This window comes from Perna viridis, chromosome 3 (assembly GCF_037379345.1).
Source record: "Perna viridis isolate PV_CMFRI_1.1 ecotype Kerala chromosome 3, ASM3737934v1, whole genome shotgun sequence".
In the NCBI taxonomy this organism is placed as follows: domain Eukaryota; kingdom Metazoa; phylum Mollusca; class Bivalvia; order Mytilida; family Mytilidae; genus Perna; species Perna viridis.
In genome coordinates, this window is record NC_142447.1 from 30,289,298 (window position 1) to 30,304,661 (window position 15,364).

Here is a 15,364-nt window from a genome sequence, read left to right on the forward strand (position 1 = left end):
TAATCAAAAATATGTCATTCAATTATTTTATTACTATCAAAATATTAAGACAACTTGAAATATGAACTTTTTTTTATGCATTCCTACATATGTGAGACACACTGTATAATACATACCATTATGTATTGACATATCTCATGCAAGATATCTGATATAGGGAATAAATATAAAAACGGTTTGCCATGCAGGCTTGCAATCATCGAAGTCGACGAAAGACTTCAAAGTCAGCTTCGTGATGCTTCACCGAAGGTTTATTCTTATAAAATATAAAATGATTGTAGCAAGGCATACAGCCCTAAAATTTATATGGTTGCTCAACACTTTTCTAAAGACCATATACAAAATAATAATGGTATTGTCAGTGTGTTGCCGCAAACACAGTTGGGAAGTTGTCCTATCCCGTGAAAGGCTTGTAATGTTGGTATTACATTGTATAACAGAAGTGCACTTGACGCAGTTGAATATAACTTGTTTGCAAATATATTCAACACCGTAAGTGCTCGTTTGTAGGCTAAAAACCACTAATTCCACTTCCCATAGGCTTCTATGCTAATTTCACAATATTCAATGGCTTCTCTGGACTTTACCTTAACTTTAACCTGCAGATGACTATATATATCAGCATGATTCTACATATGTCAGCTCACAATCCTCAGAATGGCATGTGGGGTTAGCAGACTTGCAGTGCAGTACTGGTCACCGGAAGTGAAGGGTCTATAAATAGCATGGGACATCCCAGTGTTTTCACAAGATAGGGGTATATTTAAAAATCATTATGGAGATTAGGCTTCACATCACAAGAAGCAAAATGCACCTATAAAATGTACAGAAATGTTTTTCCTTTCAGAAACTGTTTAAATTTTTAAAATAAGATGAGAACTTTTTTCACAGCACTATGAGGAACAGGAGTAATTTCTGCGTAGGACTATTTTTGCGTACGTTCCAAATGCTCATTGGTTGAATTGATGGTCTGTAACCTGTATTACTTTCCGAGGTCGTTTTTTTTTTAATTTGAAAGTCGGTCACCATTTGATATAAAAAATTTCCGTATACAGATCTTTTTAATGATATGGTTTTAAAAGACAAGAGGAAAGGAAATGTTATATGGTTCATAAAAAAATCTAGTAGTGAGTCGTTTGAGTAGCAAAAAAATATAGAAATGAAGAAATTTGTGAACAGGAAGTTGAAATTAAGTCTTTATAGATAAATTGTTGTTGATGGTGCTACGTGTGGAAACATTGAGGTCGTTGGAACGCCATCCTTCAGTGGAATTTGGAAACTATGCAAGAACGAGGAATTAAATATTGCCCTCTTTGAAAACCCTTAATAAAAGACCTAGCATTTACACAGTAAGTGTCTTTATTTTTGAAAGGATAATATATTACTAAGCAAAAGTTACTTTACTTCGTATTCGACCGGGGGTTTAGCATAGCGACATAATACTATTACCGTAGTTTTGAGCGCTGATAAGTGTTGATATCAAATGCACCTACTATTAATATGAGCTTTAAATCACTGAAAGTTAAATGGGCGTTTGTCAAGGTGAGCGTGCCGTGAATAGTTTTAGACAGTTATTTTTGAAGATAACTGGTGTGGATATACTGAATTTAGCTATAGTTTGTATTAAAGGATATGAAGTGTAACGTTTACAGCGTTGTTAAGCCAGTATTGTCATGTTGACAATCAGGTTTTTAACACTTACTGCTATTTTTGTATAAATTTGACAAGAGTATATGTTTGTAGGTTTGACTATGGAACCTGAAATCTATTGCATCTCCAGCAAGGAAACCTTTGAGCTTGGTTGTCCGAGTACTCAAGTAGATAAAGGTATTTGTTATCATTTTAGTACATACAATGGAGACTTATGTAACAAGGGACTCGGACATTTTTTAACTGATTTTAGATATCTTCAATTGTGTAATATTTTTTCATAGTGGCCAGATTTAAATGGGGGAGGGTTGTGACCATGCCGAAGTACTTTAACCCCGCTGCTTTTTTGCGTCTGTCCCAAGTCAGGAATTTCTAGCCTCTGTATGTCTTGTTTCGTTTTGACCTTTAGTTTATTTTTAGGTCATTTGAGTATATAGGGGCAATTCTTTCGCTGTACCTGTGTCTAATGATGTTTTTTTTTTTTTTTTTTTTTTTTTTTTGGGGGGGGGGGGGCTGCAGTCTGTTCAGTGGAGGATTTCTTCGTCGTTCAATGAAGACTAATGGGTGGCCTTGGGTTGACATTTTTCCTCCCGATGGGATTGTTGTCTCTGACATGTACACCATACCTACTATTCTCATTACATTATACATATAAGTTTTTGACACACTTAAGCATAAGGACTCACCATGAATTATGAATATAACTAATGATATGGACACTATATTACAATAAAAAAAATTCAAAATCAGACCAACAATAAAAAAGTAGATTTTTTTTCAGGTGTGGCCCCTTTCACTCTTAAAACTCGAAAACCGTAATTAAAAGATATCTGGAATCTGATAGAAGAACCCAGACAGGAATCAATTAAAATATTTTCGAAATCGGACTAAAATGAAAAAAAGGTTGTTTATTTTTGGGCGTTGCCCAACTTTTAACCCCTATAACTAGAAAATGGACCAAAACACATGCAATCTGCTTGATACATTTTTGTTAACCAGAATTAAATAACATGATAAAAAATAATTAAAATCGGGAAAAAAACAAACATTTTACATGGGTTTTAATAAAATACCTATTTTTGCCCTTTTTGACCTATTTTTCTAAAACGGTAGGCCACAAAGTCCAAAGAAGATAGGAACCATCCTTTACATGTAGTGAATAGTATTTCAGAACAATTGGTCAATCACAACTAAAGTTATCGCACGGAAACGCAGTGTCCTACGACGACGGCGACACTTTTGCGGTCGTATAAAAACATGACCTTCGCTCCTGTTTGGGACTTATGTGGAAAATTGTCATATAAAGTCATATGCTTTTACTGGAGTTATATATTAAATTCTATGAAATGCTCGATTTAGGCCACTTATTCTAAAACTGCTGGAATTTAAGACAATGTGAAAAAATGAGTGTTAGAGAAGTATAACTAGAGGGTCTAGAGAGCCTGAATCATACACCTAGTCAAAAATAGTTTTTATAGCTTTCTAAAGCTGGACTCTTGACCTTACCGTACTATTGTCACAAGAATCATTTAATCAATACAGAACATTTAGGTTCTCCACCCGGTTTTTATATTATAATATAAATCTGTAATTTTCATTTTTTTTTTCTCTTAAAGGGCAATAACCCCAACACTGAGCAACAAATCCTTATGAAAATATCGGCTAAGGTCGACCTCCCCATACTGATCAATTTTGTCTACTAGAAAATTAGACTAAACCCTTCGGTTTTCAAGTAATTTCAACAAGTCGTCAGTTTTTAGTAGTGATTGCCATGTTTTCAACAGATATAAAATTTTTAAGGATATCCTTACAAACATCCATGCAATGTTTGGTTACTATTCATCTTACAAGTTGTCTAAGAGGAGATTTAAACAAAATCCATTGCAGGATCCATAACTCATTCATTTGTCAACAGATCTTTCTGGAAATTTCGGCATACATGTACATGTATGTAATCCCTTCATGCTGATTAATTTTCAATTCCTGTCAGATTTTAGCTAAATCCGACTGTTTTTGAGTTATTTTACATAATTCTACAATTTGACCTTATGATCAATTTTTAACAGAGAAAATGGTTGAAAAAGTTTACGGGTGACAACGATGGACCATAGACACATAGTGATGTCAATAGCTCACCTGGCCTTTAGGCCAGGTGAGCTAAAAAGACAGTCAAGGTCGACGTATTGGGACTTTCTTTTTTATTGCCCTTGAAAGGCGAAAAATACTTTTTGCAGTTTGAAAATTATAATAGATTTTTAAAAAATCAGTTATCAGTTGATGAAATCTTTATAGAAATGTCAAAAATTTTGGAGAGTTATTGCTCTTGAAAGGCAAAAATTAACATTTCTTCATTTGTAAGTCATTGAACTATGACTAGAGCACCGTGGCTTAAGTAAGACTTGTTTCCACGTAAATCAATCGATTTGTTGAAGATTTATGCATACGCAAGATTTACGAGTGCTTTGTGGAATAACGTCGAAGATCATTAACCATGTACGATCTAGCTGCGCGCAGTCCTTCCGGTTTCCTTACTCACACTACTGGATGTCGCTTTGCAAACCCGACCCACTCGTGCCAAGAACGCATTTAGATTTAACTCGTGCGCGGAACAAGTTCCGCACACGCGTTAAATCTTGGCGTTCATTGGCACTCGTGATCATATTTTGGTTATTCACTCTTTCCAATTAATTATCCTATTATTATTTACTAATGACGTCGCACAAAGTTGACTCCACGAACGTAACGTTTTCAAATCACGTTTTTTCTTCCTTTTTTTTAATTGGCCAACGTTACCTCATTTGCAAACATTTTACCTGAATCCATTTTATATTTTATGATCACGTGTGTTTGTTATTAAGAGGAGGCTTTCTGATGATTTGTCTTATTGATGATTTTTATGCCATAAATTTGGTAATATGGTCTAATGTCTGCGTACTATTCAACATCAACTGCGGGGTGATTTTATAATATTATCATTGTTTTGAAAATATTTCATTTTCAAACGGCATTATTTGGAGCATGAGTGAATTAAATTTATCATAGTAACAATCAAATATCTGTCTTTTACTCTCCGTTTAAATAAACACAACCATGTACAAAATTAAACTTTATTAACCGTTATTAAAATTTTAGTCAACCGCTCACTCGTCAAGGCAGCACAGTATATTTCTATGGAGGGAATCGTCAATAGAAACTATTCCGTCGTCACCAACTTCTAGCTCCCAACATATATACACTACAGAAAGCGCGGGAACAATACAGCAGGAATGCATTTTGTCAGTTTTTGTTCTAGTGGATTTTCGATCACCATGCCGAAATAATATCCGTGTGTTATTTTTGTTCCGGGGGGATAGATTATCCCCCATTTGTCATTTTATTCTTTTCTTAGAACCGTCATTTGTTTGCTCGCTTTAACAAGATAATTAGGAACATTAACATCGCCGCTTTAACGGTTCCATTCGACACAAGGTCGTAAAGGTGTTCAATGTCATCAGCAACTTCCACTTCTACTAATTCCTGATCAGCAATTTCTTTAGTCATTTTTAAGATAGAAAAATTGCCAATTTGTTTAACATTCATGCAGTCGCCATAATCTGTATTTAAACATTTTTCACACGTACAGAAGGACAACTTTCTAATTTTTACTGTTTCTAAATTTCCGCAGAAAATACCTGGTGAATTTTTCTGTTCTCTTTTACGGGTTTGAAATGTCGATCACGGTTTCTATTGATCGAATCGATATAACGGAAAATCCTTCGTGTGCATTTCGAATCATCAGCAGTTTTACAACGATGTTTTGTTGCAAAGTCATACAAGTCATGTACACTTTGAATCACATACTGCCCACGAATAACAAATCAAATTGCTTTTTATGAAACCGCCGGCTGTCACGAGCATGCGAAGTCTCAAAAAAAGTTTCTAATAATTTTATCATATCCTAAATCAGAACAAGCATAACTTTTATCTCCAGTGCAGTGAAGACTTTTGTACTAGGCACTACACCCGTCAGTAAACTCATGCATGACTGAAACGTCGCATGAAATAGATTTTAAGTAATCGCGAATTAACTTCTGAACCGCATGAGTAAAATGGTGAACGTTTTTCTGGTCTGGACTGATTACAATAAAATGTTCTGTGATCATTTGTGAATCGGTTTCGCTACTACTCTAAAATAGCATGTCTATATAAAATTCTTGTTTTTTTTTTTTAAATAAGACCGGATTTCACACTGTTCAGTACATTTATAGTTTTCAGAGAAATCATGATTTGCAACACAATGCTTAACTGGTAAATTTGTGATCAAAGTTTTGAATTGTTTTGACTGCCAGTGTGCCCTAAATTGATGGGAAGGGAAACATACAAATAATTGTTTCATATATTAAAACGTGTCACATGCCTTGGAGTCTTTCTTTACAAGAACAAGCTTCCTAACAACTTTATCGCCTTTTATTTTCACGTTTGATATTCGTATCGTTCCCGTGAGACCTCGTCTGCTCCACTTTTGTCCAATTTCTCATCTAAAAAGTGCCCCGTGCAGGTCCGGGTGTTAAAAGAATAGGCCTGCAGCAGCGCTAAGCTTGTCGTAAAAGGCGACCAAATAGTGTTCAGAAACCTAGCCGGGGGCTAGGCGCTCTGCCCACAGAGCAACTGGGATGTGCGCCTCAGGTGGTGGAATGGGGTACCCCTGGCGTGTTACATGCTGGGGTTGTCAGGCTATAATACGGAAAACCTGACCGCAAACCATAGTGGTGCTCCGTGTTGGGAAAGATGCCACGTTCCTTGCACGTTAAAGAACCCTGCTGTGGTATTCGATAGGAGTAGGGGCCTTGCGCTCTGCCACAGGAGGCTAAATTGCCCGACCTTACCCATCCCTCCCTTTTTCTAGTGACAATCAAAATTTATCGACCATATTATCCTTGTGTCCCATCCCTTTTCGTCATCATTTCATGTTCATTGTCTGAATATAGCTGAAATATTGCTGCTAGGACGTTAAACCCCAACAATCAATCAATCACCTAAAAAGTCAAGTTTGTCAACACCACATTCGGCACATTCGGAGCCCTTGAAACGAGAAGAAAATGATGTTTTGCAGTTTTAGCCAATATTTTGAAAACTATTAAAGAAACCTATTGATGAAATGATCTGTGTGATTTGAAGGCCCTTCAAAATATTCAATGGAGTCGTGGTGAAAAAAAAATCCTATTAGAAGTTGCTGCCCTTGAGAGAAAGAAAAAATGGCTAGTTGGTCAGTTTTTGGTTTATAATGTAAGAACCATAACAGATAGAGAAAAGTTTCAGTTGCTTATTTTATTATTATTCCTGACATCAAATAGTCAATAGGCAAAGAATTGAGTTCTAGTTAAGCGATTCGAGCCCTGGAGAGCCTCTAGTTACTATTCACATAAAAACTAAATAAAGTTAACTATTGAGATTTAAGAATGAATATTCTGTATTAAAGTATTTCAATATAGATGTCATTCATTATGTAGTGTTAAGATAAAGATTTAACCATTTTTCCTGTATGTTGGTAGAATCTAATGTTGACGACAAAGTGCACCCATCTACTTTTTCTGGTGTACACCAAAAGAAGGATGTATTAGAGTTAAGATTTCCATCTTTTGACGATCTGTTTGACAATACAGATATACACCTTTTGATGAAACAACGGGGTGCTACAGAAAGGGACGATGACATACAGAAGGCTGTGGAAAGTTAGTAAAGTGTTTACTAATATAAATATCAGTTGCATATAATAAAAATAGGAAAATAAATGAATCAAAAGTTAGAAAGATATTTTTGTAGGTATGCCAGATCCTGGGGGCTGCAGGGGTCGGAACCTCCACACCCTTCTTCTGGAAGATATTGTCATTTCCGTGCAAAATTTTGGCAAAAACGTTCAGTAATAGCCTAGAAATCGTCTTTCCTCTGGACATCCCTATGCAAAATTCATGGATCTGCCCTTGGCGCGTTTTATTTTCAGAATTATGGTGTTGGCGTTAAATAGACTAAAGGTGTTTTTTAATATTCCAGTTTTTTTAAATATTTATCATAGGTGAAACACTAGCTTCCACAGAGTTATGTAATAAACAAGATGTAATTGCACCATATCCGCTACCTAAACTTAAGAAAGAGGACAGTTTGATGCAACAGGACTTCAGCACAACACTGTACAACTGTTGGGAGGGATCTACAAACTTTGCTGAGTTCAGGTTCAGATTCGGCGATGCTCTGAATCATAAATATTTCAGTTGTAAGTTTGACTATTTGTTGAGTTGGGTATCAAATCTATAGTCGTCGATCATTTTATTAGTATTTGTTGAAACATGCGTAATTATGTTCGTTCTTTACGTTTGAACATCTTTACTGTAAGATTTCTAACCTATCTGCTTCCTATCACAGTTCTACATACTTCTGGGTTTCTTATTGCCGCCATATCAATAGACGTCCTTGTGTAGCATTAAGCGTCCAGGCAAAAAGCAGGAAGTGGGTAGCACATGACAGATTTTGTTTATTTTCAAAAAACATTTCTCCCATTTCATATTGCAAATGCATTCTTTCTCAAAGTAGAATGTTTGCATTTAAATAACTGCAACGGGTAAAGAAAGGAAAGAGTAATCAAGGGAACCAATGTTACAGCGGTAAAGAATGGAAAACAGGCATACACAACAAAGAACATAAAGTAACTAAAATCATACATACAAACAAAGTAACAAAAGCAACTAAAATCATACATACAAAGTAACGAAAGCAAATGAGCAATTCGGACTCCACTAAAAAACTTGGTGCATGGACCAGGTGCACCGGTAGGGTAAGCGTCCTCTGCTATTCAAGAAACACCCGCCTAGTTGCTCATAAAAAGTCAAGTCCGGGGTAGACAAACGAGGAAAGGTTTGTTTGTTTGTTTCTTCGTTGGGGTTTAACGTTCGAGCAGCGATATTTCAATAATTCAGTTAATTGAATAAATCAGTTTTCATGGTGCAGTGTGACACACCATAACGATCCACGAGTTCATGATGACGACCATAAAACTTTCGCAGTGATGACTTCAATCTTGTAGCAACATAACCCTGTTTCAGAAGCCTACTTGTTAGAGTTCTAGCGCGATACAAAGAGTCTGCGTAGTTTCGGCAAGCTCTGGCATGCATTGAAATTCATTGAAAAAGGGAGATAACTCTTTCATTTTGTGCAAAATTTGGGTGCTTTCATAGGGAACTTTAAAATTATTTTCTGAGCCATCCGTTGTCGAAATCTTCGTACTATTTGACATATATATGATATAAACATAATTTACATTGGAACAAACAAATCCATGGGATAAAATTTACCATGTACCACTCATATCATAGGACCTGCCTGGTTTCTACATGGACAGTCTCTTAAACATTTTAAATCACACATGAATATTTTGACTGTACAACTATCATTGTTTTGTACATTTGTAGGTTTTCGACTTGATGATACAGGATTGATGGGTTTGTACGTCATGTTTGGGTTCAGTCTTGTTTGTACAGGTGTGTAAATTCCGTAATGCCGTGTGGACAAACATTTAGAACTAGCAAAGGATTGTAAAATACTTGGCTACAACAATTAGTCAGATCGTATTTGTTATAATGCACAGATATGAAATATCAATTTCAAAATTCTGTGAAAATGAATTCAGGTCAATACATCGTTATCTTAGTAAGGACTTTGTACAGAATTTTGTATAATCTTAGAAGTTGTTTTATAATATGATTACAACATTTATTTTATACTAAATTCCAAAAGACCTGTTTTTGTCAGACAAGTAAATAAGCTGGATATAGAAATTTAAAACGCTGGTTCATTATATGTTATTCGGAATCTTTACAGGGATATGGGCTCGTATTTCATATTCGCAAATTCCCTGTCATCGTTATATATTACCAGAGTCATAGCCTCAAAGTTTAGAGCTTGGCGAATTGACTTGAAGTTCTGTAAAAATCATCTGGATAATTCAATTGTCCCATATCTCCGTATTCTTAATTGAAATGAAAGAAGAATAATAAATATCTAGCGGCAATACCAAAGGTATAAACAAGGGGATATCGGTAGACAAAACAACACCGGGAGGACCAAAATGATAACAGACAAATAACAGATCTTACAACCCCCCCCTCAAAAAAAAAAAAAAAAACTAAAAAGAACTAAAAAGAACGCCCAGAAAACGAAGAGAATCTAATAATCTACTAAAAACTACGGTGAACTTAAATGCCCCGGAATGATGGGCAGTTCCTTCTTCTTATAGAAGGGAGGTCATAGGTCATATTTTGGCACAAGATAAATCGACATTTTAAGAATTTTAGTTTATCAAACGCATTTCTACATTTTTTATCAATGTGGTTACTCAATTTTGCACTGCTCTGTTTGATTTTCAACTCGCAAACGGAACCTAACTGTAGAAATCATGTATAGTGACTATCGTTTTAAAGTGGTTTACCTACGGTACTGTGTACGCCCTGTACCTGTCCTTGTTTTCTTGTTCATTTATTTGAATACTTCAGGTGTACTTTGTTTTTTCCACTGCCAGACAGCTATGATGGTAAACGTGTATTTGACAGTCGACGGGGTGCTGTCGACGTTCATTTTTCCCGTTCTTGTCATGGATTGGACAGTTCGAGTCGGAGGATGTGTTAGTGAACCTAATAAAGTGAGCAAGGCAACTTTCTGGAACTGCGTTCTCATAGCAAGAATAGTGTTGTCTATTTTAGGTAAATACCTGTGCACAATGACCAACTGGAAGTTATGAGTAATAGTTTTTTTTTTAAATATCGTATTGAACTCCGATACACGATAAAGCAATCATTGTGCTTTTGAAATCCTGTTGATGTGGACATTACTGTACGTAATTACTCTACCACTCTTATAATACTGGTATTCACAATAACTATTTACTAATTATTTTATATCTTATCGTCAATTGGAATGAATTAGGGAACGGGTGTAACATCTGCAGGATTTCTTATTGCTTATTTGAATTAAAGGAGGAAAGTAAACTGTCACCCCTACCCAACCCAACAGGGAAGTCTTTCATTTTGTTTCTCACTGATTTTCCACTTAAATGAAATTATTAATGCACTGAATTCAATAAAATAATAGTGTCGGACCTTTGGCAGTAAAGTTCGAATCTTCCACCACGTAATCAGTAACGCTTTTAGAGTAATTATGTACAATGTATAATAATAACTTCAATATATTAAATGAAATGAAACTTAAACTACTACGTACTTAATCATGATATTGTATATTTAAGGTGCTGTTATGATGGTGTATACCGCTGAACCCTCACCGGAGCTAAAAGCTTGCCTACTCGGCCATTATATCTCAGTTGTTGCTATTGCACTGGAATGGATCTTTCTTTTATTAGTCATATTCATACCATTAATTCTTCTTGGGATTTCGTATTTCTTGGCGCCTGGATATGGTTCGCAAATAAAACATTTTGATGGTGAACGCAATACCCACACGGCAACTTTATAGATAGCATGTCTGCCTGTTAACTGCATTAAAGAAAAACAATGTACCATAAAATCGGCCTGAGATAAAGTCTGCTGGTCTGTTACATCCATTTCTAAGGTTACTGTAAATGCTACAGTCGTTAAAGTGTGACGAAATGTTGCTTATATACTACTGTTGGCTTCAGCGGACGCTATCTTGTTATGTACAGTGGGAGGTTGTTCACTATTGCATGATTCAACTTTGGCTACGCCCACTTTAGTATGAGACGTGGCTGGGTGTGTCTCCGAGAAGGAGTGATTACTGGAGAACGTTTTACAACAAAGGGATGCGAGAACTCGATTTCTGACTTGCTCTGTCAAACAGACGTACAGAATAAAGTTGGCAAATCCCTGTATACTGTCACCAATACCCTACAATCGAAAAGGATTACTTACGTAACAGAAATGTTTGAGCATAAGACCCAGTCGGACAACGACGCTATTTGCCATGTGATGTCGTAAATATTTGGTTATCCAATATCAATATAATAATACTCTGATTCATTTTTCATTTATTTTTACGAACAATTTTTGTTTTGTCTCGTTTACTTCCTTGGTTTATTTATTTGTAAACAAACCATGCATATACCTGTAATTGTCATTTTTCATTGCACGTGTTTATTTTTAAGTAAAAATCCATATTGGACTCAGACAATGACATTCGTGGTACTGATGAACCCACTAAACAAACGACTCCTTTTCTTCTTCATATTTTACCGTATTTTCACGTAACTGCAGTCTTTTTACGCATACAGATCTGTGTTTTGGAGAAATTCACTTAATCAACAAAATCAAGAACGATAACTCCTGCAAAGTACCAATTTCCTACACAATATCTAGAATGTGCAACACCGGAATGATTAATTAAAACTGGCTATTTGGTGTGTAATTGTTTCTGAATAAGAAATAAAAGTGAATTTGATGGGTTGTAACGTGCATGCATAGGGTTGAAATTTGCATTGTTAAATCAGTAAGTACCTGTAGTATCGCGATCCATCTAGAATCATCAGAACTGGCATAGTCATGGGCGAAGAATCCGAGAAGAAACCTCAGTGTCCCCCAAAATCGGAATAAAATGAAAACCAAGGGTACGAAAGTCAGTTTCATGTTGGCCTCTTGAAGTGCAGCTTTCCTGGACTTTTTCGCCTTGACCAGGGTTTTTCTGGACTATTTAAACAATGAATTTCTAAATTTAAGTAGAGGTGAAATCAATGGAACTATGGTCAAAGCAACATACGACAGAAAATGTTTAAAAGTGGTCAACGTTAGAATATGGATTTTATGACTGGTGGAATTCCCACCTAAAAGACATACAAAATCTAGATGGAAAACACAGTATATGAACAACCCGAATTTAACAATTAAAAAAAACCAGACGCATGGTATAGATTAATTTTTAACGTCTAGTTTTCGAGGATGACCAACTGTTCCTCGATAACAGGTTGATTACATGCGGTATGTGATCTTATTATTTTCATGACAGCGATAAAGTATGAATATACTAATATGGCCTTCTAACAGTACACTGGCTCTTTTCAAAATTTACATTTTGAACAAAACAATTATTACTTTTAAGAAAATTTGCATTGGCTTCCAAATTTTCAAATGAAATTTGCATCCATTGGTGTGTATCAAAATTGATCATCTTTGATTGAAAAGATATTATGTTCCCAACCAAGTGTCACAAGTTTAAAATTTATCGAAAGTAAAGTACTCGCCAGAGAACCATTATTCTGACCCAATCTTCTTGAAAAACTTAACATTTCCTTATAAATCTAAGGAGCAAATTGATATTTTAAGACGAACCTTTCTCCAAAGAAATATTTTGACAGTTGAATAAAGAACGACAGTGGCTATGTAAGTTCCTATTTCCCAGAATTTTCCCGTGAAGAACTGCCAGAATAGAGCACTCTTAACACGTGGGTCAATCCAGCACCAACTCGGCGTGTCCAGTGTCGTGTCGTAACCTAACACATTTGTTGCCAAAGCTATTATGGTAACTATTCCTACAATACGAAAAAGTTAAAAGCTTTCTAGCAAGTTGACATCTTTTGGAATATAAAGAGATCACAACTTCTGTATACTGGCTTATGAGCAAAGACTGTTAATAATTATTATTAACTTCAAAATTTCAATTCATATATGCTGTAAAATTTGGTCTACATAAAAACAGAAATTAATAGGGTCTAACGCCTAATTTTATGATACAGGTATATAAAAACAAAAAGATTGGGTGCAAAGCATAAAACCAAGTTTCTTGATTGTAGTATTTCAAATGTTTGTCACATTGTAAGGCAACTCAAGTTTTTAATGAAGAGTGTCAAGCGGCATATATGACAAAAAGGATTTATATTAGAAATGAAACAATTTTATAACACCTTACCTGGTAATACCCAGCTAATTATATGGAAAACCTTCATATATCTTGCAGTAAATGATGGTAAAGAACGCACGATACTGAAAACCAAACATACACCCATGATGACGGTCCAGCAAAACACACTTATACTAGAGTATATAGTAAGGGAACTTTGGATCTTACAGTAAGCCATACTTTTGTGGATAACAGTACTATCTCTGTGTATGAGCCAGATCACACCAAGAACATTTCCAAAGGCTGTCAGGGAATCCATCAAAGACAAGAAAACAAGAAGTTTCCTACCCGGAGTCCGCAGATCTTTGTACCATATGTAAATCCATGTTATACCTAGCCCTCCAATCATTGACAAGGATGAGACAACAGCCGTTAAAACCGTGTAGGGCCAGTCAATTCCGTCTGAAGACCCCTCGACGGTGTGTGTGGTATTGTTAACCATAATCCGATTTTCTTGCAACAAAACTCGAAAATACGAACTCCTACTCGTGCTATTACAACCCTCACGCGACAAAAATATGACACCAGTAATGAATTCAAAACATATTACTTTGATAATATCAGGATATGAGATTTTTGAGTGCTGATAAGCATATTTTTAATTTATTACAGTCACGAAAAAAAGCTCTCTTGAATCAACAATTCCATTAGTTCTCGAAACTTTATCTTCGTCTGATTTAATAGTCCACTCAGTATCAATATAACAAAGCCTGTATGCTACAAATCTGTTTGAAAGTTCGTCAATAATTCAGAAATATCTAAGTAATTTTCATAAATTGTAAATTTTGTAGTCATGGGATTAACGATTCCTTTTATTAATTTGAAAACAATAACATTTAAACAAGTTTTCAGGAAATTATACAGGAATCCTCCTTTCTATTAGGAACCTAGATTTTGGTGAAACAGGTTTATGTAAACCGTGTTTCAGTCAATAAACAGGCACATATGTACTTGCATAACGAATTACATAATTTTATGGAATCTAAGCAAGGAAGGATTGCGCTTAGGCTGTTGCACTTAAAACGTGACTGGCATCTCTTCTAATTTTGAGTAGACTGCTGGTAATTATTAAAACGGCTTGGGTAGGTAGCAATATGAAGGCATTACCCAGTGTCGGATTCATCGCCATTAGGAGATGGGCCTGGCGTACGCTCACTCTAAGTCGGAGACATTTTTTGCATAAAATCCTGATTTCACGAATTTATCCCAAAAATTTGTCTTTGCTAGCTTCGTTCGACCTTTAATTCTATTTACTCCATCTAACCTTAACTCCTGGGTCCACCCTTGTAGCTTAAAAGGAAAGAAAACTATTTCCATTACTGGCAGTAACTTTCGAACATTTTACAAGATAACATACTAAAATATTGGAATCGATTAAGTGGAGTAATACAACCGTTAACGTTATTAATTTAGCGTCTATAGGACCAAAAAACCTCCACAGAGAATGATTTGCTTTGATTTTTCACTACCGGTATTTCCACGTTATCATTTTTATTTGTTTTAATTGAATGATATCGCCCAGTTGTGAATATTTTTTGCGACCCCTTTGTGAATCGTTTTGGGGAGCTGCATTACATGTATTGTTACAAGACTATTACCGGATTACACTCACTTTCAATATGACGATGGCGGAACAGGACATGCTCACCCTTCCTGGGCACCTGATGTCACTACCGGTTTGTTTGTGGTAGTTCTTTAGCTATTGTTGTAGTTTTATGTGTGACGTCTTGATGTCCTTATCTTCAGTTTTCTTTTATCTGTTATCTATTCTATTGGTTTAACTACATTGTGTGTATTGATCATATTTTGTTTCCTGTGTTCATGT

The 15,364-nt window shown here is 35.6% G+C and overlaps 2 protein-coding genes across 2 annotated transcripts; one reads left to right on the forward strand and one right to left on the reverse strand.

Moving 5' to 3' along the window:
* The first annotated feature begins 1,100 nt into the window (after nucleotides 1-1,100).
* LOC148621814 (uncharacterized) lies at nucleotides 1,101-11,666 on the forward strand. The gene is made up of 7 exons (XM_088576557.1): nucleotides 1,101-1,349; nucleotides 1,744-1,827; nucleotides 7,182-7,361; nucleotides 7,703-7,900; nucleotides 9,093-9,161; nucleotides 10,173-10,379; nucleotides 10,922-11,666. Exons 2-7 carry the CDS (start codon nucleotides 1,752-1,754, stop codon nucleotides 11,146-11,148), a joined length of 957 nt encoding a protein of 318 aa, XP_088432683.1. The 5' UTR covers nucleotides 1,101-1,349; nucleotides 1,744-1,751; the 3' UTR covers nucleotides 11,149-11,666.
* LOC148621815 (G protein-coupled receptor 157-like) lies at nucleotides 10,356-14,463 on the reverse strand. The gene is made up of 4 exons (XM_088576556.1): nucleotides 13,549-14,463; nucleotides 12,972-13,171; nucleotides 12,144-12,332; nucleotides 10,356-11,537 (listed from the first exon to the last, which is right to left on the reverse strand). Exons 1-4 carry the CDS (start codon nucleotides 13,979-13,981, stop codon nucleotides 11,289-11,291), a joined length of 1,071 nt encoding a protein of 356 aa, XP_088432682.1. The 5' UTR covers nucleotides 13,982-14,463; the 3' UTR covers nucleotides 10,356-11,288.
* Nucleotides 14,464-15,364: the final 901 nt, after the last annotated feature.